Source organism: Nannospalax galili, unplaced genomic scaffold (genome assembly GCF_000622305.1).
Source record: "Nannospalax galili isolate Female #2095 unplaced genomic scaffold, S.galili_v1.0 scaffold247, whole genome shotgun sequence".
In the NCBI taxonomy this organism is placed as follows: Eukaryota; Metazoa; Chordata; class Mammalia; order Rodentia; family Spalacidae; genus Nannospalax; species Nannospalax galili.
In genome coordinates, this window is record NW_008356952.1 from 463,774 (window position 1) to 491,374 (window position 27,601).

The 27,601-nt window shown below is 37.6% G+C and overlaps 1 protein-coding gene across 3 annotated transcripts in view; it reads left to right on the forward strand.

Annotated features, from left to right (window-relative positions):
- Window positions 1-27,601, forward strand: part of Mcmdc2 (minichromosome maintenance domain containing 2) — a 36,632-nt gene continuing 9,031 nt past the window's right edge. For all 3 annotated transcript variants that reach the window (XR_003847256.1, XM_008854770.3, XM_029557009.1), the window contains exons 1-12: window positions 1-162; window positions 1,444-1,637; window positions 1,730-1,860; window positions 1,937-1,996; window positions 4,602-4,797; window positions 5,482-5,604; window positions 5,697-5,801; window positions 8,725-8,850; window positions 10,626-10,863; window positions 20,440-20,645; window positions 24,669-24,835; window positions 26,155-26,331. Coding sequence is in view for 2 of the 3 variants with exons in the window: in XM_008854770.3 (XP_008852992.1) it covers window positions 1,544-1,637; window positions 1,730-1,860; window positions 1,937-1,996; window positions 4,602-4,797; window positions 5,482-5,604; window positions 5,697-5,801; window positions 8,725-8,850; window positions 10,626-10,863; window positions 20,440-20,645; window positions 24,669-24,835; window positions 26,155-26,331 (1,623 nt within the window). In the remaining variant the exon portion in view is untranslated. The remainder of the gene's footprint in view (window positions 163-1,443; window positions 1,638-1,729; window positions 1,861-1,936; window positions 1,997-4,601; window positions 4,798-5,481; window positions 5,605-5,696; window positions 5,802-8,724; window positions 8,851-10,625; window positions 10,864-20,439; window positions 20,646-24,668; window positions 24,836-26,154; window positions 26,332-27,601) is intronic.

Here is a 27,601-nt window from a genome sequence, read left to right on the forward strand (position 1 = left end):
TGGGGCACGCAAGCGCACACGAGGACGCCGGGGAGGCGCCGATCCTCGCCTGGTGGGTGTCCCGACATTCCAGAGGTGGCACCTGGTGGACGGCGGCGTTCCGTGAGCGAGGGCTCCGTGGGGCCGCGCCAGCCCGGGTGTCTCCATCCGCTTGGCTCTGAGGTACTTCCCGCCGTCTTCTCACTGGGCTCTTCAGCGCTGACAGGCGGGAGGCCGCTCCACCATCGCCTCCTTTGAGCCTGCCGTGCAGCTCCCGAAGGCCCTGGAAGGCCCTGGTCTCCGGGCCTTTATGGCCTGTGAGGCACGCACAGCGGCTGCTAAGAACGCCTTATCCAAGGTGCGGGGTTGGAGCCCAGCCCTGGCGTGCTAGGAAACCGTCCTCGGCCCTCAGGGCTGCCCTGTGGGATTCATGCTGCCCTGGAATTTGCAGTGCAGCCCCGACGGGCCTTTCGGAACCACCTGCCCAGCCTGAAAGTAAACGCATGTGCTACTGCAGCCTCACCCCACTTCATCTTTTTTGTTGTGTAGGCTGGTCTCACATTCTTGAATTCATCTCCATTACAATTTGTTCCTAATGCTGTGGACTGGTCCATAACATCTCTTAGGAATACTGTACCAGCTAAAAAGTGATAATTGGCTATTCACTATTCTAACCCATTTTCTACACTGGAAAATGAAGGCACTTACTTCCAAAATAAAAATTGACCATAATTTTCAAAAACTTTTGTCCATATAATATTTATGGACTTCAGAAATTCATAATCTGCAATTAATCAGCAATTTCAGTTAATGGCTTCCCTTATTCAACCTCAGAAAGCTACTGTTCTAATGAAACAGATGTCATGTCTTGAACACAATAGATAAAAAGGGTAGGCCTGCTCAACTATTCTTTGTGAAGTAACCTAAACTGTAGGTATTATGTGTGTGAATTCAATAATGTATTGCATGCATGTGGAGGGCATACAACTTCGGGGAGTTGGTTCTTTCCTTCCACCATGTAGATCCCTATGGTCGAACTCAGTTATTAGGCTTCTTTACCCAATGAGCTTTCTTCCAGCCAGATTAAATTTATAAAACAATTTTTATTGTCTTTTCGTCCTTTAAACACCTAGATGGGACTCTCATCATCTAATATATTTATTTCAATTTGCATGGTTTGAAGTGCCTACTCTATAAGGATCCTGTTCTTAAGTTTGTGATCTTTTGGAGGATCTCATAACTGAGTTTTGATTAAAATGTTATTAGGGGATGGTTGTATAACTCAGTAGTAGAATATTTGTTTTTCATGTATGAGGCCCTCTATTCAAACCTGAGGTTTGTTTCCCATTGGGTTGAATTTTTTTTTTAAGTTGGAAAACTCTACCTAGTATTATTCTGAATTTTAAGTTTTAATAGTAAAGTTTTATTAGAGGTCTTCGAAAGTAATATTTATTTTATTTCTAGGTTTCTTCATCCTTTTTATGAGTTTCATCACCCATAATCTTTACTAGGAACTGTGGTTCAACCTGCTAATGATAAAGAAGAAACACCAATAAAGAGAAAAATGTCAAATCTAAAAATGAAAGAGGCAGCTCTTGTGTATCTGGACAGAAGTGGAGGCCTCCAAAAGTTTATAGATGATTGCAAGTACTACAGTGGTATGTGCAGCAGAGGTGATTTTGTGTTGAAAACTTTCAAACACATTTCTGCATATAACTATTCTGACTTTTACATTTATATATTTTCACAGATTCAAAACAAAGTTATGCTGTCTATAGATTCAATATTTTAATAAATCCCTCTGATGTTGTTGAATTAGATCCTGAACTTGGAAATCACATTTTACATCATCCCTTAAAAGCTGCTCAAGTATTTCAATCAGTAAGTTAAAGAAAAAATACTTTTATGTCCCATGGAATTTTTGGTAACTTGTTTGCTCATTTGTTTGAAATCACAGGTCTGTTTTGTTGCTGTTAAGACTCTCTCATTAATTGGACAATTACAGACTGAAACTCAAGTAAGTTTTAATTAAACTAGGGTGTAAATTTTCAAGATGACTTACAAATTAATATTTTAAAAATATTTTATTATTTTTATTTAAGTGTATGAGTGTATTGCCTGCATATATGTAAGTGTACCTATGTTGTGCAGTGCCCAAGGATGTCAGAAGAGGGCGTTGGATTCCCTGGAACTGGAGTTGCAGGTGGTTGTTAGCAGCCATGTGGGTGCTGGGAACTGGGGTCCTCTGCACATGCAGTCAGTGCTCTTAACCTCTGAGCTATCTCCTCAGCCCACCAATTAAGTACATTTCCCAGCATTCAGTGGAATATTTCCTATCTGATTTTCTTTCTTTCAATTTTTTTACATTTGTTTATTATTTTTGTTGGGAGCAGAGGTATCATGCTTGTGCCACTCAGTGTGTAGAGGTCAAAGCACAGTGGGAGCCATCCACATTCAGGGGATGGAACTCAGGTTGTCTGGCTGGGCAATAAGCACTTTTACCCACTGAGCCATCTCAAAAGTCCCGGTCAAATTTCATTGCTATAACAAAACATTTGAGAAACAATTAAAGGAGGATTTCTTTTGGTGCTGTCCATGTGCCAGGCAAGTCTTCCCCCTCCATAGTTAATCCTCTCTGAAAATACCTCAGCAATATACTTAGTAGCATGCTTTACTGATCTCCTAGGTACTTCTGAACCCAAGTTTGCAATCAAGATTAACCACAAATATCAAATATACATCATTTGCTATATTAGCACGTTTAAAAGTAAACATTTTTGGTTGTGAGCCTGAGCCTTTTAACAGCTGCACCAGCTCTCTAGCACTCAGGAGGCAGAGGCAGGTGGATCTCTATGAGTTCAAGGCCAGCCTGACCTCCATAGTGAATCCAGGCCAGCTGTGGACAGGGAGACCTTGTTTCAATAGATGATAGATAGATAGATAGATAGATAGATAGATAGATAGATAGATAGATAGATAGATAGATAGATAGATGATAGATTGAAGATAATAAATCATAAATGATACGGGAGGGAGAGGCAGGTGGATCTCTGTGAGTTCAAGGCAGGCCAGCCTGGTCTACATAGTTCCAGGACAGCTGGGGCTACAAGGGAGACCCTGTCTCAAAAAGACAAAAAATAATAATAATCAATAAATAAATATAAATAAATAAATAATAAACAAATAAATAAGTACACATGTATTTACATGCAAGCAATACACTCATACACATAAAATATAACATAAAAATCATAAATAAAATTTAATGTAAAATAAGAATTGACTAGAGACTTAGATTCAGTTTCAAGTTTTTTTTAAACAAGAACACAAGTGTTATATACTGCATATCAGGAGGATATAACGTATACCATTTTTAGTGGTGCCACAGTTGATCAGTGGGTTCAGATACCATTCTGGTCCTGCCATTATAAGCTTCCATCAACTGTCATCTAAAGTTTTAGAATGCCTAGAGTCCATCATTTCATTAGGAGTTGCAGAATTTTTGTTTTTCTAAAATCCTTTCTGAATTTATACTCTATAAAAGAATGTTTCTGAGCTGGGAGTATAGCTAGGTGGTAGAACACTTGCCTACCGTGGGCAAGGCCCTGAGTTCAACCCCTAGTATTGAAAAATGAAAATAAAAGGAAATTATTTTTTTCTCTTATCTTTTATTTGGTTACTCCGAAATATAATTTGTTCAGGAAAGGTAGGATATTTGATTCTTTTCCTTTAAAAAGTTTCGGAGAGTAATGCCAGGCATGGTGTTAACATGCCTTTAATCCCAGCCCTTGGAAGGCAGAGGCAGGTGGATCTCTGTGAGACTGAGGCCATCCTGGTCCACATTGTGACTTCCAGGTGGGCTAGGAATAGGGAGACCCTGTCAAAAAACAAACAACAACAACAGATTTGGAGAGTAATGACTTGAAAGCCTGATAATGACCAGTATTTTGGGTTTTTATTTTTTTAATTGGAAGAATTTATGAACTTTTAAATCTGTTAGATAAGTAGATATGTTTTGTTTAATATTCTGTCATTTGTTTTGATGCCTATATTATCACACTGCTGGTCTCAAGGAAGATGGGCAGTTCTATAGCCTTTTGACACATGCCGTTAGTTGTTGATAGTTCCCTGTGTTTCTAAGCCAAGAAGATGCCAGGGCTGGCAAGATGGCACTTGAGCATTTGTGTACACACACAATTAATTAATTAAAATTTAAAGATACCTCACCTGTATTTGGAATATTTTCTGTCTCAGAGCCGGAGTCAGTTATTTTACTACAAAGACCCTGGTTCCTTTTGCTGAAAAATGGTATTTTGAGGTCACAATTTGAACAATAAAGTGATCTATACTATTGAATTGACATTGGTTTTAAATTATCTTTCAGTGGCTATAGCCAGGGAATATATAATTCTAAGGAAAAATAATGGGTCCATTGTGATAGTCTCAGTTAAAATATTAGAGGATTTTTATTTCTATTTTAAATCTCTTTTCTGCTTAATATCTGGTTCCTAGCAACAATGACAAATTATTTACTTGATTAATAGCAGTATTCTTATTATATTATAATGCAAGTCCTGTCAGATCTGCAATTTTTATTAATGCCATTTTTATGTTCTTGTCAGATTAACATTGTGTTGAAATTAACACATTTACCTCCTCTGTCAAGTTATGTTCTTGATCTTTGTGAGTTTCCATTTAATTATGCATCTCAGAGATTTTATATGATGCAAGGAATTGTGATTGCAATGACAACTGTAACCAGGTATACACGAGGTGCAAGATTCCTTTGTTCAGATGAAGCATGCCCTTTTTCAAAAGGTAAGTGTTAAAATTTAAAATCAAAACATCAGTCTATTGTTTCATCCAAACCATATTTACAGCTAATAACTAATCCCTCTCAAAGTGGAATAAGTAATTTTTGGTATCTCCTAATGTTTATAAGTTTACATGGCACCATCTCCAAACATTTTCCCCCTCTACGCCACAGTTTAATAAGTACTCATGCTGCTGAAGTACTATTTTCATATGCATTTCATGCTCTGCTCTACAGTTTTCTGCATTTAAGGTACCTTTTTAGCGTAGCCTAATCTGCCCTCTTCCAAGATACCTTTTCCATGTATCCTCCATACTCACTGAGTCAGATGCCTGCAATGATGCCATATATTGAAATTATGTTTCTCACTGCCACATACAGAAATTGTGTGTTTAAGTGTCCATATTACCAGTGACTTAGTACACTGCCTGGCAAGAAACAGCCATTGTTGCCAGTACTTGTGAAGCTGAGGTAGGAGGATCAAGGGTTCAAAGCCAGCCAACCTGTATAAATAAATAAATAAATAAATAAATAAATAAATAAATAAATAAATCAAGGATGCACTAAACACCAACTTATCTACTATGAAGCCACATGTGAAATTGAATTAATTGTACTTTGAATTAGAATAATATTAAATGAATGAAAAGAGCCCAGTCTGAAAGCAACTTATCTCTGCTGTCTTTCAGGATTTCAGTATATAAGAGTGCATGTGCCTGGTGCTACAGAATCTGCAACAGTAAGGAATGATTTTTTGTGTAATCTATGTTCATCTTCACTTCAGGAAGACAGAAAATTTAGAGTACTTGGTGGTAAATTTTCAAAATAACCCCTCATATTTTAATAGGAAACTTAAATTGAATGTGTATGCTAGTAACTAATTTGTTTTGTTCTTTGCCCAAAGATAAACAGATAGTTGAAATAATTACCACAAAAGCACTTCACGTTTTTCAAGGATATTCTAAAAACCAGCCATTTCGATTTCAGACATTTAGTATTTTCCTAAGAGGTATGTAAAATTCTGTTTGAATTTATAACAAATTGTTGTAAAATATGAATTAACTTGCTTATGCTCATGTATTATAAGTGTATTTGTGTAGCTTAAGAATGGCAGGCCATTTTATTCTTGAGTTGCTAAGTCCCAGGATCATAGTCATTTCATTTCATGGTCCAGCATTATTCTATAGGTGTGTATTTTATAGTAATATTATAACATAAACAACGGGGTGTGGGAGGAGGGGGTGCTGACGTTGAGATGGGTGAGGGGGTCTGAATATGATCAAAATACATTGTATGAAATTCTTGAATCAATGATTTTAAAAAAGAATATAAACATCATGAAAGAAAAGATTTCATTTTTTTTTACTACACAGTAAATCTTTGTTAATTATGAGAACGAGCAGTCACAAATGATTATTTGTTGAAAACTATATGGGTAAACACCTGTGAATAGACAGAGTTTGCCATAAAAGAGGAAGTCACTGACAGGATTAGGCACTTGGGGCAGAAGTGAGTCTTCACTGAGAAGCCAGAACTTTTGGCTAAAATTGAGGAAATTAAAACTGTTCAAAGAGATCTTGGATGTAAACTGTGTATAGGAAACAAGAGTTGAAAAAACCAAGACTGAAACAAGAACTCTTTCCCCATTGTCTGACAAATGAGGCAGACATTTAAGCCTCCAAATAAGTAGTTTTTATGTAGCATTTACTATTTGTCAGGCATTCTTTCATATGATTAACTTATTAAGTTATGGTAACCCTGTAAGATAGGTTCTATTGTTATTATATAGTTGCTACAGTTATGTATCCTTGCAAGCTCATGTGTTTGAGCATTGATCATCAGCTGGTGGCACTTTTGGGGAGGTTGTAGATCCTTTAGGAGATGTACCCTTGCTGGAGGAAATGAATCACTGAAGGTAATCCTTGAAGTTTAAAACCTGGGCCTACTTCTTGCCCCATGTCTGCTTCCTATTCTCCTGAGATGTGAACAAGCAGCTCATGATCCTGCTGCCATGCTTTCTCTGTCATGATGGACTGTACCTTCAAACTGTTAGCCAAAAGAAATCTTTCCTATGTTGAGTTGCTTCTTAACAGGCATTTGGTCACAGCAATGAAAAAAGTAACAAATACAATTACACACACACACACACACACACACACACACACATCAAACGTTGCATATAGATACATAAATATTTATCTACATTGTATTTTAACAGAAAAACTTTTCTCCATATAAATTCTTCAATGAACCCAAATAGCTGATATGGTGGTGCATTCTTATAATCCCAGCTACTTGGGAATCAGAGGGAACAGGATGACAAATTTGAGGCCAGACCAGGGAACACAGCAAGACCCCATCTCAATATAAGGGTGGAAGGAAAGGAAAGTTGGAAGGGAAAGAAGAAAGAAGGGAGAAAGGAAAGAAAGAGAGCAGGCAAGCAAGAAGACAAGAACCCAAATAAAAATTAATGAATAAAAGCAAGTTTTTAAAGTTAATATCAAAAGACATATCTAGCTTTCCTAAGTTTTTTTTTAACTTTATTGGGCCTTTCTGTGACCTTGGGACACATTCACCAAACGCTAAGATCCATGAAACAGTTGAGACACAATTCACTTAGAGAGGTGGTTCTCTCTTTTTATTTTTCTCTTGTAACCTTGCATGCTTTTGTTTTTGTGTTTCATTGCTGTTTAGTTAGTTTGAAGCTTTTAGGTTTGTGTTCAGGTCTACAGAGTCAACCAATATAAATTGTTCCAGTGAGCTAAGGGATATGAAGGAGAGAAAGGAGATGGGAGACAGAGAAGAGAGATGGGGAGACAGAGAGAGAGAATATATGAATCACCAATCATATTCTTTGAAGTTTTTAGTCTAGGCCTATCTCTTCTATACAGAAATTAAATTAACTCTTGTTTCTTGTAAACCTTTTTGTGTAGCTTTAAAACCATCTAGCTGTGGGTGATCAATAGATTTAGTGTGCTTTGTGTATATGCTTGTTCGTGTGGGTGTATGCACATGTATGTTGAGGTACACATGTATGTAAATTGTGTGGAGGCCAGAGGTCAATGTCAGGTAGATTCCTTGGTCTCTCTTCACCTTGTTTTTGAGACAGGGTCTCTTGTTGAACCTGGAACTCATCCATTCAGCTACTCTGTGCGACCATCCACATGTCTCTGCTCCATACCCCACCCCAGCACTGAGGTTACAGATACACTCTGCAAAGCCCAGCTCTTTATATGAGTACTGGGGATTGGAACTCAGGCCCTCATGCCTGCAAGGCAGGCACTTTACCAATTAAGCTATTGCCTCAGTCCCTAATGTGTTTTTTAAAAATAAAATTTGAGGGCCAGTGAGATGACTCAATGGGTAAAGGCACCTACGACCAAGCCAGATGACCTGAGTTTGATCCCTGGAACAATCTGACCTCGACACATGCACTGTGGCATGTGCACGTACACAGACATGTACACACATACCTAAATAAATGTCATAAAGTTTAAAAATTAATAAGTGAACTCTTAACTCATGCAATAGCTTTGCCCAATCTGTATGTATGAAAAGAATGTAGCCTAGAATAAAAGGGTATATTTCAGAGACAAAGTGAACTAGACGTAAACTTTAGTTTTGCCATTTACTCATTAGTTTTGTACAAATTGTTTGCCCTTTTAGTTTTTCATGAATAAAGTGCAGATGAAAATATAACCAGTTAACAAAATGCAAGTATAGCATACAGATAAATATTAATATAGTCAGCAATAAAATGACCTTGGTTTCCATTATTGGCGCCATTGGATATGGATATTATACCAGACAAAGTAAATACTTCATTACTAATTCAACACTGCATTGTTACTAGTTCTGGGTCTCTAAACTATAGGGTGATGCACAATTTTCATTTAGTGAATACTGTTTTCTTCTGTATTTAAAAATTGTAGATGAACTAGTGAATAAAATGAAAATGGGAAGTGAATATAAAATTATTGGAATTCCAGCCTGTGTCAAAACTTCACAAACTGCTCTCTGTGTAGAAGCAAATAGTATCACTCTTTACAATCCAAAAGGTAAGGAAATCATATATTAACAAATTTTAATCTCTGATTAGTTCAGAGAATAAGTATCCTTTGTGCACTCTCCTAAGCAATAGAGATATAGTCAAATAAAATAATCAAGGTATCTACTCTTAAATCATATGGTACATGGTCAATAAAGTAGTAAGTCAGGTGTGTTGGTTTACATATGTAATCTCAGCACTCGGGAGGCTAAGGCAGGAGACTCCTAAGTTTCGGGCCACCTAGAATACTTAAATTCCTGTGGCCAGCTGGAGTTATATAGCAAGACCCTGCTTCAAAATAAAAATAACAAAACTAATCAATAAAATAGATTCTGATATATAGTGTTATTAAGGAAATAAAACAAGGTAATATACAACCCTGCTAGAATTCAGCACCCATTTCTTGAGCTAAATTTTATGGTGACTTTTATAGTTAGCAATGAGAAAACTGTTTCAGGAGCTGAGCATGGTAGTGCATACCTAACAGTCTTAGTGCTTAGGTGGCTGAGGCAGGATCATGAGTTCTTGGTCAACATAGTTTACATAGTAAGAAACAGACTGGCAAAGAAGAAAAGGAAAGAAAATCTTTGAAGATGCCAAGAGTTAGAGGTCAGTGAAAGAGCTTTCCTCCCCTACCTTTCATTTTTTTAACTAACTGTTGTGGGCTAAGAAAGAACTCAAAAAGTAGTGCCTTTTTCTGAAATAAAGAAGACAACAAATAAAGGTAGGTGGGGACTAAAATATCTCCTTCATTACTAACAAATTCCTTTGACAACTCAGCATTTTTAGAACTTACAGTATAATTTAGTATTATGAAAACTACAAAAATGGAGAGTAGTCCTACTTTTTTGCTTGGTTCACAAATGCCTAAATAGAAAAGGGTGGTTACATTTTGAATAGAGTGGAATTTTTTGGAATCCATAGGTAAGATTTGCAGTAATAGAATCCCAATTTAAATTTAAATGCAAGTGGATTCTAGATCTTTGGCCTGTCATGAAGAGACCTCTTCAAAACAAATAAGAAATCAAGCAACAATAGGTCATAGACAAGTTTGGTGATCTTTTTTTACATTTTCTTCTGTCAAGTGTTCTAGACTTATTTATTAGCAGAACACAAGTTCTATGTAGGTGGAAAGTGTATTTTCTTATTTTCAACTCTAGAATGTGGCAGCTTTAAGTACTCCCACGTGTAAGAGCTATATTATGATAGTCCTCCCTGTCCGTGGGCACGGAAGAAAGAGGAGAAAGATGCTCTGTGATGGCCCAAGGATAGATATCGGGTTATCCTTGCACACTTCTGCTCTCAAAATGACCAACTCACCAATCACTTATCCTTTCCAGGAATTGGAGAAAGGGAGGTGGTAGCGAAAATGTAGAATGTTACAGGATAGTTTGCTAAGTAGGAAAATATAAATCTTTTAAAGCACAGCATTACTTATACATTCCAATACTTTCTATTCTTCTTGCACAACTGAAGGTGGTCTCATTTCAACATAGGAAGATAGGAGCACATACAGCAGTTCAGAAGCCCCATCTCTGCTTTCCTCACACAAGACTTCAAAGCAGAATGAGTGGTTTGCCTTCAACTTACATCTAATTCCTGTAGATGCATGAGGAAAGTGATTGCTTTAATTACATTCCCTGAGACAGCAATGATAGACAAGTATGACCACAAATCATAATATAATATCATAAAATTTGACTATGGCACTTTTCAGTAACTATAATTTGATGTTTTAGACAAAGAGAATAAAAGATTTATAAATCTTTGCTTATTTTATTTCAGTTCCTTCAGGAATTAGTGACAACTTCAGGTGTCTCCTCTCTTTGACTTCCAACTCATGCTGGAAATTTACAGCAATACTTGCCAATATCTTTGCATCACAGATTGTTCCTCCTGGGACTTATAATTTGCTCAAGCTGTGTTTGTTGATGAGTCTAGTACAGACAGGAGACCGTAACAAGAAACTGGAAGACTGCTTGGATATTTTAATTGTAACAAGTGATACTTTACTTATAGACAGGTAAAATATGTGCTATGAATTTTTCAAATTACAAATTGCTCACAAATGGGCTGGAGAGATGGCTCAGTGGTTCAGAGCACTGTCTTCTACTCTTGCAGAGGCCCTGTGTTCAATTCCCAGCACCCACATGGCAGCTAACAATTGTCCCATAACTCCAGTTCCAGAGGATCCAATGCCCTCTTCTGGCTTCCGTGGGCATTGCACACATGTGCAGGCAAAAAACTCATAAAATAAAAATAACTGAAATCTATCTAAAAACAAAAACAAACTGCTCACAGATTTGTATAAATTCTTCCCACTATTATTATTAAAAATTGATATTTAGAATTCACATGAACACTCAAGTATTTAAATCAATTTTTAATAAAATTCAAAGCTTTTAAAACATGGATTGAGAACTAGGATATTTGATTTTTAAAATTTTGAGACTCTAACCTCAAAATTTCAACCTGTTTTTCTACTCAGAGACAAATATATCTTCCCTCAGCTTCATTTTCCCATATTCTCTAGATGAGTATTCTGCTTTCATACCTTGTTTTATTTTTAAAATAACCTTCCCTCTAAGATACAGAAGTCATTTCTTTTTTTTCCCATTCAATAATGTGGATTTACTGTCCTTGAATAAGGCTGTAAAAAACAAGATCAATTTACTTGGAGGTCAAGGGTCATCTTCCTAATATGTGCGATCCATGCCTACTTAGCATTCAGGGGTCCCCTCTAGCAAATACCTTTTAAAAAGAAGTTATTTAAATGTCACAAAGCTAGGAATAAGTTCTGTATATTAATATCGTACATGTAACAAATTTATAGAATTTAAATTTTTAAATTCAAATTAACATTAACATATTTGAACAGATGTTTTGCTAAAATTAAATCATCACTGGCAATGTCAATATGGTGTTAAATGCAACAGATTGCACCAATTTATTCTTCCACTAACAGAACATAAGAATATTTGCTTCCTCTCAGCCTCACCAACTTGAGTAGCATAAAGCTTTAAAGTTTGCCTTCTAATGGAGAGAAAAATGATTATTCTATTGAAGTAAAACTTGCATTTCTTTAATTGGAAATAGTAACCATAATTTAGGAATTATTAAGCACATTCTTATGTGAACCTTTTTTGATTACTGTTTATTTTTCTATTAAATTATTTATCTGTTTTCTTAATGATTTGTGATACCTATTGCAAATTAAGACTTGTTTCTTTTCCTGTTTTTCATCAACTTTTGGCTTTCTTTTTTTTAAAATTTCTGGCTATTCTTATAAAGGCATTTTGGGTTATATGAAAAATTTGTTTCTGTGGTTGGTTAGTTTTAGATGTTTTATATATAATGAAGTAGTCAGATATTATAATTATTAAAAACCATGGATTTTGACTAGTGTATATACTCTTATAACCATACCCATAATAAAATATTTCATCACTCTAAAAAATTATTTTATTTTCTCTTCCAGTTATTCTTATCCCCATGAAGGATTTCTGTTATCATAAATTAATTTTCCTGTTCTTGAACTTCATATAAATGGAAACTTACAGTGCATACTCTTTTGAATATAGTCTCTCTTATTCAACATGTTTCTGAGATGGATCCATTGCATGTATCAATAGTTCATTGCTTTTATTAATTAATATTCCACTATGTGACTATGCCACAATTTGTTTATTCTACTCCTAATGATGGAGATCTGGGTTTTGCATGTTTTATTATAAATTAACTGCTCTGACCATTTTAACTCTGGGTGTGTGCATGTGTGAGAGTATGTGTGTGTGTGTGTGTGTGTGTGTGTGTGTGCACTAGGGATCAGTTTCAGAGCCTGGCACATGCTAGGTAAACCCTTGTCTGAGCCATACTCCCACTTGAATCCCTGGTGTAAATATTCTTATGTAAGTCTTTTTGTGGGCTGTGTTTCTTTTTTTATTTTGAATAAGTACTTAGGACTAGAATTTCTGAATCATAAGACAGATGTCTATGTACTTTTATAACAAACTGCCAAATAGTTTTCCAAAGTGGTTGGGCCATTTTACATTCCTGCCAACAGTGTAAGGATTCTATGTCTTCCTTCTTACCAATAGTTGGTGTTGTCAGTCATTTTTATATGAGCTTTTCAGGTAAATGTGAAATGGCATCTCATGACTCCAACTTGCATTTCTCTAATGACCACTGATTTAAGCTGGTTTTCATGTTTATTGACCCCTTGTATGTCTTCTTTTCTGAAGTGTCTGTTCAATTCCTTCACTCGTTTTTTTAGTTAGGTTGTATTAGATGCATGTTCTTTGTCACAAAAATGTAGTATGAAATTCCCACTTCTTTGGGGTTGTTTTCTTGTTGTTTTGAGACAGTGTCTCCCTGTGGCCCAGCCACAATTTTGAGAGAAATTTCCAACTTTGAAGCTTGCTTTTTATGAGTTTCCTTAAAAGTGTCTGTAATGAAAAGCCAGGCATGGTGGTGCACACTTTTAATCCCAGTATTCAGGGAGTAGAGACAGGCAGAGCTCTGTGAGACTGAGGTCAGCCTGGTCTACATAGTGAGTTCCAAGCCAACTAGGGCTACAGGGAATACATGTCTCAGGAAACCAAAAGAAAGTATTTGTGATGAGCAAACTTTTTCACTTTGATAAAGTCCAATTTATTTTTTCTTTTATGTTTCATGTTTTCTGGGTTCAATTTAAGAAAATTTTGCAGTGGACTTGGTGGCAAGCACCTTTAATCCCAGCACTTGGGAGGCACAGGCAAGTGAATCTTTGTGAAGCTAACCTGGTCTACACAGTGAGTTCCAGTCCAGCCAGGGCTACCTAGTAGTAAGACCCAATTTCCAAAAGAAAATTTTTGCCTACCTTAAGGTCATGGAAAATTTGTAATGCTTTCTTTATAAAAGCATAATATTTTAGTATTTTTTAGACAAGGTCTTATTATGCAGCCCTGGCTGGCCTGGAACTCATTATATAGTCCAGGTTGGCCTAGAACTCACAGAGATATATTGACTTATGCCTCTGAATGCTGAAATTAAGATGTGCATACCCAACTGTATTTTAGCTATTTATTAGGTATTTTCTCTAAACCAAGTTAACTTTTTCGTTCGGTGTGTACATTTGCTTGATGTCGGGGTGGGGAAGGGTGCACATGCCACAGTATGGTTGTAGAGGTCAGAGGACAACTTTGTGAAGTTGGCTCTCTACTGCACCTTTACAAATGTTCCAGAGATTGAACTCTAGTTGCCAGGCTTGAGCATCAAAGTGCCTACCCCTGAGCCATCTTGCTGGCCCTTGAGTTAACTTGTGTATATGGTGTGGAGTACTGTAAAAGTTCATGTTTTTTTTCTATGTACTTTTTCAACATCATTGGTTGGTAAGACTTTCCTTTCCTCATTCCATGATTTTTAGTACCATGTTTGAAAATTAATTGAACTAGATAGAAACTGAGTACAAAATCAAACTGAATATAAATCTATTTGAACTTTATTTTCTGTTATTTTGGTTTGTCTGTGCTTATGCCAATACTCTACAGTCTTAATTACTGTATCTCTATGGTCAATGTTGAAATCAGGTGACACAACTTTATTCTTCTCTAGATTTTTTTGGTCTTTTTTTTTGAGACAGGGTCCCCCTGTAGCCCCAGCTGTCCTGGATTCACCATGGAGACCAGGCTGGCCTCAAACTCACAGAGATCCGCCTGCCTCTGCCTCCTGAGTGCTGGGATTAAAGGTGTGTGCCACCATGCCTGGCTCATTCTCTAGATTTTTAAAAATTATATTATATTCTTTGTATTTATAAAGTCTAGAAATAATATGCTAATATCATAAAAAGAGTCTTTAAAGATTTTGGTTGCTGAGCCAGGTGTGGTGGCACACACCTGTCCAGCACTTGGGAGGCAGAGGCAGGTGGATCTCTGTGAGTTCAAGGCCAGCCTGGTCTACATAGTGAGTTCCAGGATAGCTGGGGCTACAGGGAGACCCTGCTTCAAAAAGACAAAAAAAATTTTTGGTTGCTATTGTATTTAATTTATAAATCAGCTTTAGGGAGAATTTTCCTCTTAATAAATATTCCAATCCATGAATATGGTATAGCTCTCCATTTCTTTAGGGTTTTGCTTTATTTCAGCAATGTTTCATATAGTTTGTTAAAATAACTCAGTAGTTAAGAGCACTGGCTGCTCTTGCAGAGGTCCTGGGTTTAATTCCCAGCACCCACATGGCAGCCTACTACTATCCATAACCATATATATATATATATATATGCTCACATAGTTTGTAAGACTCTTAAATTGACTCTTAAATTATTTGATTTAAATTTTTTTAATTCCTTTATTTCTATTTTATGTGTATGAATGTTATGCCTGCATGTGTGTAAGGGTACTCATGTCATGCAGTGTCCACAAATGACAGAAGGGGGCATTGGATCCCCTGGAACTGAAGTTATGAACTGTTGTTAGCCATCATGTGGGTGCTGGGATTCGAACCTGGGTCTTCTGCAAGAACAGTCAGTGCTCTTACCTGCTAAGCCATCTCTCTAGCCCCCAAATTTTTTGATTTTTATGTTATTAAAATAGTTTTCTTAATTTCATTTGCATTCATTTCTTATGAATATGTAAAAATGAAACTATTCTTGCATTTTGAAGTATCCTGTAACCAGACATTAGTAGTTTTAAATTTTTCCTCAATTGATTAAAATGTGTAACCGAGCTGGGCGTGGTGGTGCATGCCTGTAGTCCCAGCACTTGGGAGGCAGAGGCAGGCGGATCTCTGTGAGTTCAAGGCCAGCCTGGTCTACATAGTGAGTTCCAGGACAGCTGGGGCTACAGGGAGACCCTGCTTCAAAAAGACAAAAAAAAAATGTGTAACCGAATTTAGGTCCTGTTGTTTCATCTCACTGAGTTGTTGCCTGGCTGCTTATTAGAATGGCGTTAGTTTTAAAATTTATCTACAGCTAAGCACCCTGGTGTATATTTATAGTTCAAGCTACTTGGTAGGCAAAGGCAGGAGGATCATTGAACTCAAACATTCAGAAACAGCCCAGGTAGCATAGTAAGACTTTGTTTTAAAATAATAATAATAATAATAATAATAATAATAATAATGATGATGATACCTATAAGCTGGAGCTGTGGTCCCTCCCGTGAGACAGAATTGTGGTTCCCTCGTGTGACCTGGAGTTGGTCCTCTCCTGTGAGCTGGTCCTGGGTATCCAGGCCCTGGTGTTGGACCTCTCCCATTATCAGGCACCAAGAGGTTTTCTGTTATTTTTCTGTTGATCTTCTACAGCCCCAGTATGCCTGTCACCTGTGCCCTAATTGTACTTCTAGAGATAATTGAACTTCTAGAGATAAAAATAACAGTCTGGGCTGGGAGTGGTGGTGCATGCCTTTAATCCCAGCACTTGGGAGGCAGAGGCAGGCGGATCTCTGTGAGTTCAAGGCCAGCCTGGTCTACATACTGAGTTCCAGGACAGCTGGGGCTATAGGGAGACCCTGTCTCAAAGAGACCAAAAAAAAGGGTCTGAGAAGTTTAAAAAAAATAGTACTGTAATAACTAAATTGATATAATTCTCAAACTAGAGATATGTAATTTGATCTTAGAATATAAATTCAAAATTCTGTGTCTACTATAATTTTTGAATTTTGTATACTGACAAAACTGTACTACCAAGCTTCAAAAATAATGTGAAATTTGTCACTGTTCCTATAATGTGACTTTGCCACTCACTCCCTTTCCAAATTCTCCATCTATAAAAAGTCAGTGTAATCATGTTACTTCTTAAAGATACCAATGCTAGTAAAATATTTTTTAATTTAAAAAAGGCATTGATAAAGCCAGGCATGGTGGCGCATGCCTTTAATCCCAGCACTTGGGAGGCAGAGGCAGGCAGATCTTTGTGAGTTCTAGGCCAACCTGGTCTACATAGTGAGTTCCAGGACAGCTGGGGCTACAGGGAGACCCTGTCTCAAAAAGGCCAAAAAAAAAAAGATAAAAATTAAAAAAAAAAATCTTATGACTGTGTACCACCTCTGAAAATTCTAATTTAAGTGGTTTGTGGGATGAGTAGAGATTGACATTGATTAAATAAATAAAAAACCCTCCCTACATGATTTTAATGTGGCTTGCAGCTGAGAACCACTGTTCTATAGGCTAGAAGAATTTCTTTCTAAATAGTATTCCTCTGTTTATATTCCTCCAAACTAATGTGGGGTTTTTTGTTGTGTGGTTTTGGTTTTGTTTGAAACAGTGTCTTACCATGTAGACCTGGCTGGTTGGAACTCACTGTGTAGACCAGGCTGACCTCCAACTCACAGGTATCCACTTGTCTCTGCACACAACCTACTCCCTACCCAGTGCTGTGATTAAAGGTATACACTACCATGCCTAGCCAAACTACTGTTTAAATTCCTTGAGATGATATACACGCGGGGTCTGTTTTCTAGTGTCTGCCTATCTACATCTAAGGGATGCTATCTCAGCTTCTTTTGCATTGCATGTCTATATCTGGTCATCACATGATTGCATCAAAGAGCCATCATTTCTGTAGCAAGGATTTAAGGATAGCTGTGTTAGCCAGACCTTTCATGCTATGGCAAGTACCCAAGAGAAACAATTTAAAAGAGGAAATATTTTTATGGCTAACAATTTCAGTTCATAATTTACTTGTTCCATTGCTATAGGCCTGTGGCGAGGCAGAATATCATGGCAATGCAACTGTAGTGGCAGAGGCAAACAGCTCATCTTATGGCAGACAGGAACCAGAGGGAAGGAGAGAAAAGAAGAGGCACAGTGTATCTTTTTAGGGCATGCCCCTAGTGGCCCATTTCCCTGAACTAGGCCCTACCTCCTAGTAATTTGGTCAAATTGTGAATCTGCTGATTAGGTAAGAACTCCTAGGATCCAAGCACTTCCCAAAAATCCATAAGTCAACCAACCTCCAACACAGGAGCTTTCGGGAGACAACTCAGATTCACCATAGCACTAAGCTAAAGTAAAATTCCTTTCTTATTATTTGAATTTGAGAATTAAACAGGTTGTGGCAATAAAGAAATGGATTAGAAACAAAAAAGGTTACATATGAAGAGTTGCTATCCTGGCTACACAAATAGCTCAGCTGTTAAGAGCACTTGCTGCTCTTGCAGAGGACCTGGGTTCAGTTCCTAGAACCCACAAGATGGCTAACAGGCATTACATGCATGTGGTACACTTATATACATACAGGCAAAACACTCAGACTAAAATAAAAATAAATACTTTTAATTACCATGTGCCATGGAGATAAAACTTGGGCAAAGACCAAGCCGGGCATGGTGGCTCATGCCTTTAATCCCAGCACTCAGGAGGCAGAGGCAGGCAGATCTCTGTGAGTTCAAGGCCATCCTGGTCTGCATAGTGAGTTCCAGGACAGCTGGGGCTACAGAGAGACCCTGTCTCAAAAAGACAAAAAAAAAAAAAAAAACTTGGACAAAATCCAAATGTTCTCAGAGAAACCTTGCCTAGACATATATTATATTCTTTGATCTAGTTAGTTGTATGTATAACTAAAAGTACCAGACTGGTGGAACTAACCTTCTTGGATGGTTAACAGCCGTACTTTGAGGCCTATACTAATTTGGTCAGAGGGACATAAAGGACAGTTTTTGCCCCTTGCCCTCCTAGGTCAACTAAGTTCCAGGGGACTATGAGCATCTCTCAAAATATCCTGTAACTGTGGTGAGTCACCTGTCCTCTTGATCAAGGAGACTGTGGAGACCCCATCAAATGGACTTGAATCAGTGTCCAGTCTATAAAGAGGAGGGTCAACACAGAGGAATCATTTCCTCCATGCTTCCAAGCGAAGCCAGCCATGGTCAAGTAGGACCTTTGACTTATCTTCACATAGACGGAAGTGGTAAAAGGAGCCAGGGGCTCCTCCCAAGCCCATGTAACTCCTGAGGAAAAGATCATCAAATGACCTTAAGAATGAAAATAAATTGGTTTATCTTGGTTAATTGTAGGGTCTTAAACACCCAGGAGGAAAGTATAACCAAAGATTAAAGGGGTCAATATAATTTTTCAAGAGTCCATATGTATAGCTAAAGGCTACATAACAAGAAACAATGCTAGACAGGAGATACCTTCCTTTGAGTTATTGGCCAGGGTGGCCCAAAAGACTCCCAGACAGTAACCCAGCATAGAACTGGGAAAATGAACAGCAGACCCCAATCTTATTTAAAGGAATATTGACAATTGATTGCTGCTAGATGAGGAGCAGCTGTTCTTCCTAAAACAAGGCTCTCTAGATAGGCTGACTAGATTCAGCAGATGGACAGGCACTGGGGCGCTGGGGGTGCTGACAACACAGTGGACAGTAACAAGGATGACAAGAGTATATGAGCTCCAGTGGGGGGGGGGGGCTTTGGGGGGGGGCCAATTGGGAAGGGGGTATATAGATGAATAAGATTGTTTGGGATGTTCTATATGATATACACACACAAAAAATCAACAAATAAAATGGCTTATATTTGAGGAGGGAACATAAAAGATTTATTTCATGTTAGTTAGTAGAGGTGATAAACATTACCATTGAAATCTACCCAATGACTTTATATCCATACTCAGGTGCCAAGAATCCAAGTGTAACTGACTGTGACTAGTAATAATCAGATACATAGAGATTAGAGACACATGTGCAAACATCTAAGCATTAGTAGCATTAAAAATGACTCTGTAGGAGACAGCATATTTTAAAATGAAATGGAGATCTTTTTTAAAGGTTAAAAACCCATTCAACTTTGGGCTGGAGAGTTGGCTCAGCGGTTAAGAACACTGACTGCTCTTGCAGAGGACCCAGGTCAATTCCCAGCACCCACATGCAGCTACGAACTATCCTTAACTCCAGTTCTAGGGGAATCTGAAGCCCTCTTCTGACCTCCGAGGCATTGCACAACACGGGTGCACTCATACATGCAGGCAATGCACTTGTACACATAAAATAAAAATAATAAAAAAAATTTAAAAAACCTCATTCAATTTTATGTCTTACAGGATTTATACTGAGTTCAATAATGTATAATTGTATTAATTCAGCTGTGAACCTAAAAATTTACAGCCACTTTTGAAAGACATGTATCCTTGCTCTGGAAATTGTTATTGAATATGTTAAAGCTGTAATAAAATGCTTCTTCTAATCATGTGGTTATTAAATAAAAAAAGTTTCACTAAAAAAAACAAATAATTTAAAAACAGAGTTGCCATGATACAAATAGGAAGTCAAGATAAGAGTAATGAAAAATTCTAAATATACCAAGGAAAGAAATCTATAAAAAGATAATAATCCATTTCAAAGGCTGCCTCTCTGTAACTTCTTCTGATTTCTTTCTAAGAAAAAATGATGCTTCCCTCTGGATATTCTGAAGACATTGTTTTTATTTTTATCCCATTTTATGTTATTTTTCTGTATCTCTCTAGGCTGTGAGTTGTCCAAGTAAAAGACCAAGCTTCATATATGTAATGTTTCATAGATATGAGATCAAATTAAATTTAAGCAGGTAGTTATTAACATGTAATGACTTCCAAAAATCAAATATTAAATAACAGGATCAAATAATTTATTTTTCCCTAGACTTTTGAATTTTAGCATGAATCTTATTTCCCGTGGTATACATCATCCAGTCTCTACTGAAGTTTTTCCTACTGTGTCCAGAAATAAGTATGGAACTGGAGCAGTTAGCATTCAAGCTGGCAGTGCTCTGCTAGCTAAAGGTGGCATCTGCTTTATAGGAGACCTGGCTTCACATAAAAAAGATAAACTTGAACAACTTCAATCAGGTAAACATTCTTTTCTCAAATTAATTTTCACCTGTTTAACTTAGTCTTATCAGTGCCAAGGAATTAACAGTTAAGATAATATTTCACATGTTTTAGGAGATAAAAGTTCTACCAAATGTCATTCCTCATTTTAGTTTTAGAAATAAAGCTAGGAATTTAATGTGAAAATGCACTGTTTTAACCTTTGCTCTGAGTTCTAATATATGACTTTATTTAGGGCCAGTTGTGCTTCCTCTTGTTTTTACTATTTTATTTATTGTTTTTATTTTTTATGTGTATGAGTGTATCTCCAACATATAGGTAAGTGCACCTGTGTTGTGCAATGCTTGCGGCAGACAGAAGTGGCTGTTGGATCCCCTGGAACTGAAGTTATGGGCAGTTGTTAGCTGCCATGTGGGTGCTGGGACTTGAACCCAGGTCTTCTGCAAGAACAGTCAGTGTTCTTAACCGCTGAACCATCTTTCCAGTCCCTGCTTCCTCTTGTTTTATTACATCATCTAAGACTTTAGCACAATGTGGAAAACTAGTGGAGAGGTGTCCCTCCCTGCTTTGTTCCTGGTCTTAGTAGAAAAACTTCAAGTTTCTCACCATTAGGAATGATGATAGCTGTATTTTTGTACAACTTTAAAAATCAAGCTGAAGAAACTCTTTTATTTTAGTTTGCCAAGATGTTTTATTATCAGTGTTGGATTTTATCAGATGCTTTTTCTTGTTTCTGTTAATGTGATTTGTGATTTTTTTCTCCTTGAACCTATTAATATGATAGCTTACTTTGAATACTTTTGAATGTTGGACCAGAATAATATATTTCATATAGACCCCACTTGATTTGGGGTATATAATTGTGTGAATTTTCTGGAAAGGTGTAAAAGACATGCCTGCCTCCAAATTGGGTGGTGCCAACTTACCAAAGCATGACTCAAACATTGATAAGTAAATGCATTTATTAGAAGTTACTTATAGAGCATTTGGTAATTTACAGGCTTTTATACTCACCAAACTTCTATTTTATAGAGCTCTGATTTAAGAAGTACCTAGCATAGAACATAAGCAAATCAGACCTAGAGAGGAACTATGTCTTCGAGAATACTTAGTCCTTGTCCTTATTAGAAATATTGAAGACTTCAGTAAACACTCAGATCATGGGAAGTTGACTTTGTTTTGCTGGAGACTGACACATACTATCAGTGTACAGAATGACTACATAGCAGCCTGCTACAAAATGGTGTTACTTTGACTAGTGTTAGTTTTCTTGTTGCTATGACTAAATACTTGACAAATGCATCTAATAATCTTGAGGAAGGAAGTGTTTATTTTGGATCACAGTTTAAGGGCTCAATCCATCATGTCCGGAAAGGGACAACGGCAGAAGCTCAAGGCAGCTCATCATACTGCACCATAGTCAGAAAGCAAAGAAAGACGAATGCCTGTGCTCAGCTTGCTTTCTATTGTCTCCCATTTATTTATGTATTTGTGTATGTGTATGTGTGTGTCTTTGTCTGTGTGTGTACAAGTGCATGTATGTGTCACTGCATGCATGTAGAAATCAGAGGACAATTTGCAGAAGTAGGTTCTCTCCTCTACCATGTGGGTTCTGGGCATTTAATTCAGATTATCAGACTTGGCAGCAATTGTCTTTACCTGCTGAGTCCCTTGCTTTCTCCTTTTTATTCAGCTCAGGACCCCTAGCCCATGAAATAGTACTACCCACATTTAGGGTGTATCTTCTCACCTCAGTTAGCCTCATCTAGAAAATCCCTCATAAAAATGCCCAGAGGTGTATCTCTTCAGTGATTCTAGATCTTGTCAAGTTGACAGTTTTAACCATCACACTAGATGGAGGACTATTTCCCTTCAATTAATCTTTTATGTATTGTTGAATTTGGTTTGCTGTTAATTTGTTGAGGACTTTTATATTTATGAGAGATACAGGTCTGTGGTTTTCTTTCATACAATGCCTGTATCTGGTTTGTTAGGATAATGCTGGTTGAGCCAGATTTATAACTAACTATATATGAACAGCTATGGATCGGGCAAAGAGCAGTTAGGGGCTTGCCTTCTTGGCATACCAACATAAATGTGCAAGAATGCTCAGGAAATAAGGTATATCAGTTTACTTTACAAAAGAGAAAGGAGTGTAGTAGCTAAGAAAAGAAAAAGTGTCAATATACATAGTTGGTATGGAATATATTCAGAATACAGAAATTATAGTTTCTTTAAGTCGGTAATCTAAAAAACAAGCAACCTTCAGGCTCAGTAGTAGAGTGCATGCTTAGCTTGTGTGAGTGCTGACCATCTTAGGCCCTCGGGGAATAAAATGAAAACCACAAGGAGATGCCAACTGGCATACGCAGATCATAGAATAAGTACCTTTTCCAGAAAAGCCTGGAAGTTGGTTTAAAAATTCTGCTGTCAACTTTAAATTTTTTATAACTTTAGGCCTGGAGATATAGCTTATTTGGTAGAGTGCTTGTCTACAAGCCCTGGATTTGATCCCCAGTACCACACACACAAAAAAATTTTTTAACTAAATTTTCCTTTGATGTTGTACTTTTCAAAAAAGTTCAGTGAGACAGAAGAGCATAAGCATGCATGGAGGAAAGACGCCCATGCATGTATCAACAGTACCCTGCCACCCTCTTCCTACAGCATTCACAGTCACCAGCCTGCCTCCATGATAAATTTGTTCTCACTTTGATTTCACTTACCTCTTATTCAGTGTTCATATTCTTTATCACATCTTCAACTGAGTTAGAGGCTATGCTGTCCCTTTGAATCAGATTTGCCTCCTATTTCTATGGATTTGCCTATTGTGGACATTTTATATAAATTAAATCCTTCCATATGTGCCCATCTGTGACTGACTTCTTTCATTTAGCAAAATGTTTTCAGCTTATTTCATCCGTGTTATAACATGTATCAATATTTCATTTTTATTGTTGTAAAATACATATTACTTAAGATAGAAAATTAGGAAAACGTAGAAAAATATCTATCAACACAATGGGATATTGTTCAGCAATAAAAAGAATTAAAATTCTATTAATAGGAAAGTTCATAAAGACAGAAATAGAACAGAGATTACCAGGGGTCAGGGTCGGGGAAGAACAGCATCTAATGAGTATAGTTTGTATTTGGAATGATGAAATAGTTCTGGAAATGGACAGTAGTGCTAGATACGTAACACTGGGAATGCACTTAATGCCACTGAATTTCACACTCAATGGCTCAAATGGTTAAGCTAGGCATGGTGGTTGACATCTATAATCTTAGCACTCAGGAGACTAAGATAAAAGGATCAAGAGTTTTAGGCCAGTCTGAGATAGGTAGTAAGTCTGTGGCCAAGCCTGAGCTACATAGAACAACCCTATCTTAAACACACAAAACACACATTCTTATGAAAATTACCATTTGAGCCATTTTTCTTTTTTTCCTAAATATTTTTCTTACCTTGTACATTTTTATGGCAAGTGCTTTAACTTTAGCAGTATCTTGCAAAGCAATCAAATTTAATTTTGTCTTCACTATCTGGTTTAGATAGTCAAATTTTTAATTGAATTTTTGTGTACTCATACATGACATCTTAATCATCTTTATACCCCCTTCCCCATTGGTACCCTTCTATATCCCCTACACTTGATTTAATGCATTGTCATTTATGTTAAAGGCCTATCAAGTCAGTTAGTGTCCCATGATGTCCCTCAGTGCAAGTTTATCCACTGGGGTCTAGTCAACTTATGTAGAGTCACTCCCTTAAAGAAGGTCAGCTCTTCCTCACCCGGTAGTAATCAGCTGCCCAATAGTTAAGATTGGGCCCTGCTGCCCATTTCCATAGTTCTATGCTGGGATTTTTAGACAGTCAACTTTTATATGACAATATTTGTTATTGATTTGAGGACATACAGAATACTTAGAACACAGAATACTAGAGTGACAAAAATTTACAAGATTGACAACAAAAAATGTTAAGGATGTGCAGCACTGAGTTCTTACATAATAAGTAGCTAATGCCTTCTGTCTTAGTGTTGGAGAGCAGAAGCATCACAGCGTACATCCCAGGAAAGAAGTTTGGGGAGGATATTGATCAGCAAATGACCTTTCCCATTCAGTGCAGTTTTTGGTCTTTTGTTGATATGGATTCATCTTCAAGGAGAAATGCACAGAAAACCAGCACTCTCATTGGTCAGATGGTAAGGTCTATAATTTTGTTGTTAGAATGCTGTTTGGGAAGCCAGATGTGGTGGCTCACATTTGTAATGTTAGAACTTGGGAGGTAGAGGCAGAAGGATGAGGAGTTGAAGGTCATCCTCAGCTACACAGTGAGTTTGAGGCCAGCCTGGGCTATATGAGACCATGTCTCAAAAAAACATTTAAGCCAGGTGTGGTGGCGCATGGCTTTAGTCCCAGTACTTGGGAGGCAGAGGCAGGCAGATCTCTGTGAGTTTGAGGCTAGCCTGGTTAATATAGCAAGTTCCAGGCCAGCCAGGGCTATAATAGTGAGACCTTGCCTCAGCAGCAGCAGCAGCAGCAGTAGCAACAAAACCCACAAAAAAAATGTTTCTCAGGGAACTTAGTCACAGATTTTGCTGTTTCTTCTCCCCTCTGTCCTCTTCTTTCTTTTAGTTCCTTCCCTTCCTCTTCCTTCTTACTTTTTAGGTAAGGTCTTACCATGTAGCCAAGGGTGAGATATAAGTCACTCTATAGCCAAGACTGGCCTCAAATTTGCAATCCTGCTGAGTACTGAGGGCTGGAGTACAGGCATACACTATCATTCCCAGCAATATGTCCTCTTAATGTTTAATGGTTTTGTTATTAACCCATTTCTATACTTTGCTAGACAGGACACCTAAATAAGGATCTAGTTATGTAAAATTTTTCATATTTTTGTTTTGTCTGAGCTACATCCCTACCCCTAAAATGTTTTATGATTTTTTAGTCATGCAAATCAGATGTTTGTTCACTAGAAATTTCTCTGAATAGCTGAGAAATCGTGTGTGTGTGTGTGTGTGTGTGTGTGTGTGAAGTCAAAGTCAACTCAGGTGTCTTCCTTGACTGCTGGCCATCTTAGTTTTTGAGATGGGTTCTCTCTCTAGAGCTCACTGATCTGGCTAGACTGGCTGACCTGCAAGCCCAGGATCTTCTGTCTCTGTCTCCTCAGAACTGAGATTACAGGCACCTGCTGTGGCATCAGCTATTTTACCAGGATTCTGAAGAATCAAACTCAGTTCTTCATGCTCACACACCAAGCACTTTACCAACGGCACCATCTCCCAAACTCTGAGAAGTCTTTAATCATTGATATATAATAAAATACTCAATAAGGGCTTTTTTAAGAAAGTTAATTTCCATAAGGTTCCAGGTTTTGCAGAAATTGCTTTAAATTGTAATTAGTAATAAAATAATCAGTAAATACTTTACATACATTGTATATAAAATGATCAATTTGTAGTGATCTATTTCCAAATAGTTAGCTAGCTTACTGTTTGCCCTACCTTTTGGTTTGATGTAGGATTGCAGTTCAATTCCAGTTAACCTTGTGGAGGCATTTGTGTTATTGGTTAACTGCAATGAATCATCTTGCCACCCGCTTCTTCCTACTGTGCAACATACTTTAAAGAAAGCCACGGATCCTGAAGGACTGCTTTATTTAGCTTCTAAACAGTTCACAACTGAAGATTTTGAAAAGGTAAAGATAGATAAAATGCTTACCTAGAATGCCTATATCATTGATTCTCTATTTAGTTTTAATTTTTTAAAATATTTATTTATTATTTTTATTTTATGTGTATGAGTGTATTGCCTGCATGTATGTGAGTGCACCCATGTCACGCAATGCCAGTGGAGGTCAGAAGAGGGCTTCAGATTTCCCCTGGAACAGGAGTTGAGGATGGTTCGCAGCCACCATGTGGGTACTGGGAATTGAATCTGAGTCCTCTGCAAAAGCAGTCAGTGCTCTTAACTGCTGAGCCATCTCGCCAGTCCCCAGTTTTAATATTTTTACATTTATTATTTACTTGTTTGTGTGTGCATGTGTTTTTCATGTGTGTGGGAGCAAGGATGCCTGTTCCAGTGTGCACATGAAGGTCAGAGGATAACTTGTGAAGTTCAGTTCTCTCCTTCCACCACTTGGAATCAGGCTTGGCAACAAGTGTCTTTATTCACTGAGCCATCTCACCAAGTCCCTGCTTTGTTTCCCAATTAGAAGTCTCTTTGGGTATTTTTTTTTCTCTTTTAGGATTTTGATTGTCTGGCTGGATTTTTTAGACAGGGTTTAATGTAACCCAGGATGGCCTGGCATTCACTCACTATGTAACTGAGGCTGGCCATGAACTTTTTAAAAATGTGAGTATAAGTGTTTTGTCTGCATGTATGTAAGTGCACCTGTGTCATGAAATGCCCACAGAGGCCAGAAGAGGGCATTGGGCCTCCTGGAACTGGAGTTACAGACAGTTGTTAACTACCGCGTCAGTGCTAAGAACTGAATTCTCAGGTCTTCTCCAAGAGCAGCCAGTGCTCTTAACTGCTGAGCCATTTCTCAAGTTCCCTGGACTTGAACTCTTGATGTTCCTGCCTCTGCCTCTCAAGTGCTAAGACTATAGGCATGTGCTATCATGCCCAGCTAGAATTCTTTCATACCAGTTTGCTTCCAAATTTTGAACAATTTAAGGACGTTTTATAGAAAAACTACTTAGGGGCTGGATAGATGGCTCAGCGGTTAAGAGCACTGACTGCTCTTGCAGAGGACCCAGGTTTGATTCCCAGCACCCACATGGTGACTACAAACGTCCTTAACTCCAGCTCCAGGGGAATCGACACCCTCTTCTGACCTCCTCGGCATTGCATGACACGGGTGCACTCACATACATGCAGGCAATACACTCATGCACATAAAATAAAAATAATAAATTTATAAAAAAAAACTACTTAGGATTATAATTAAACAACTGTGTAAGAAA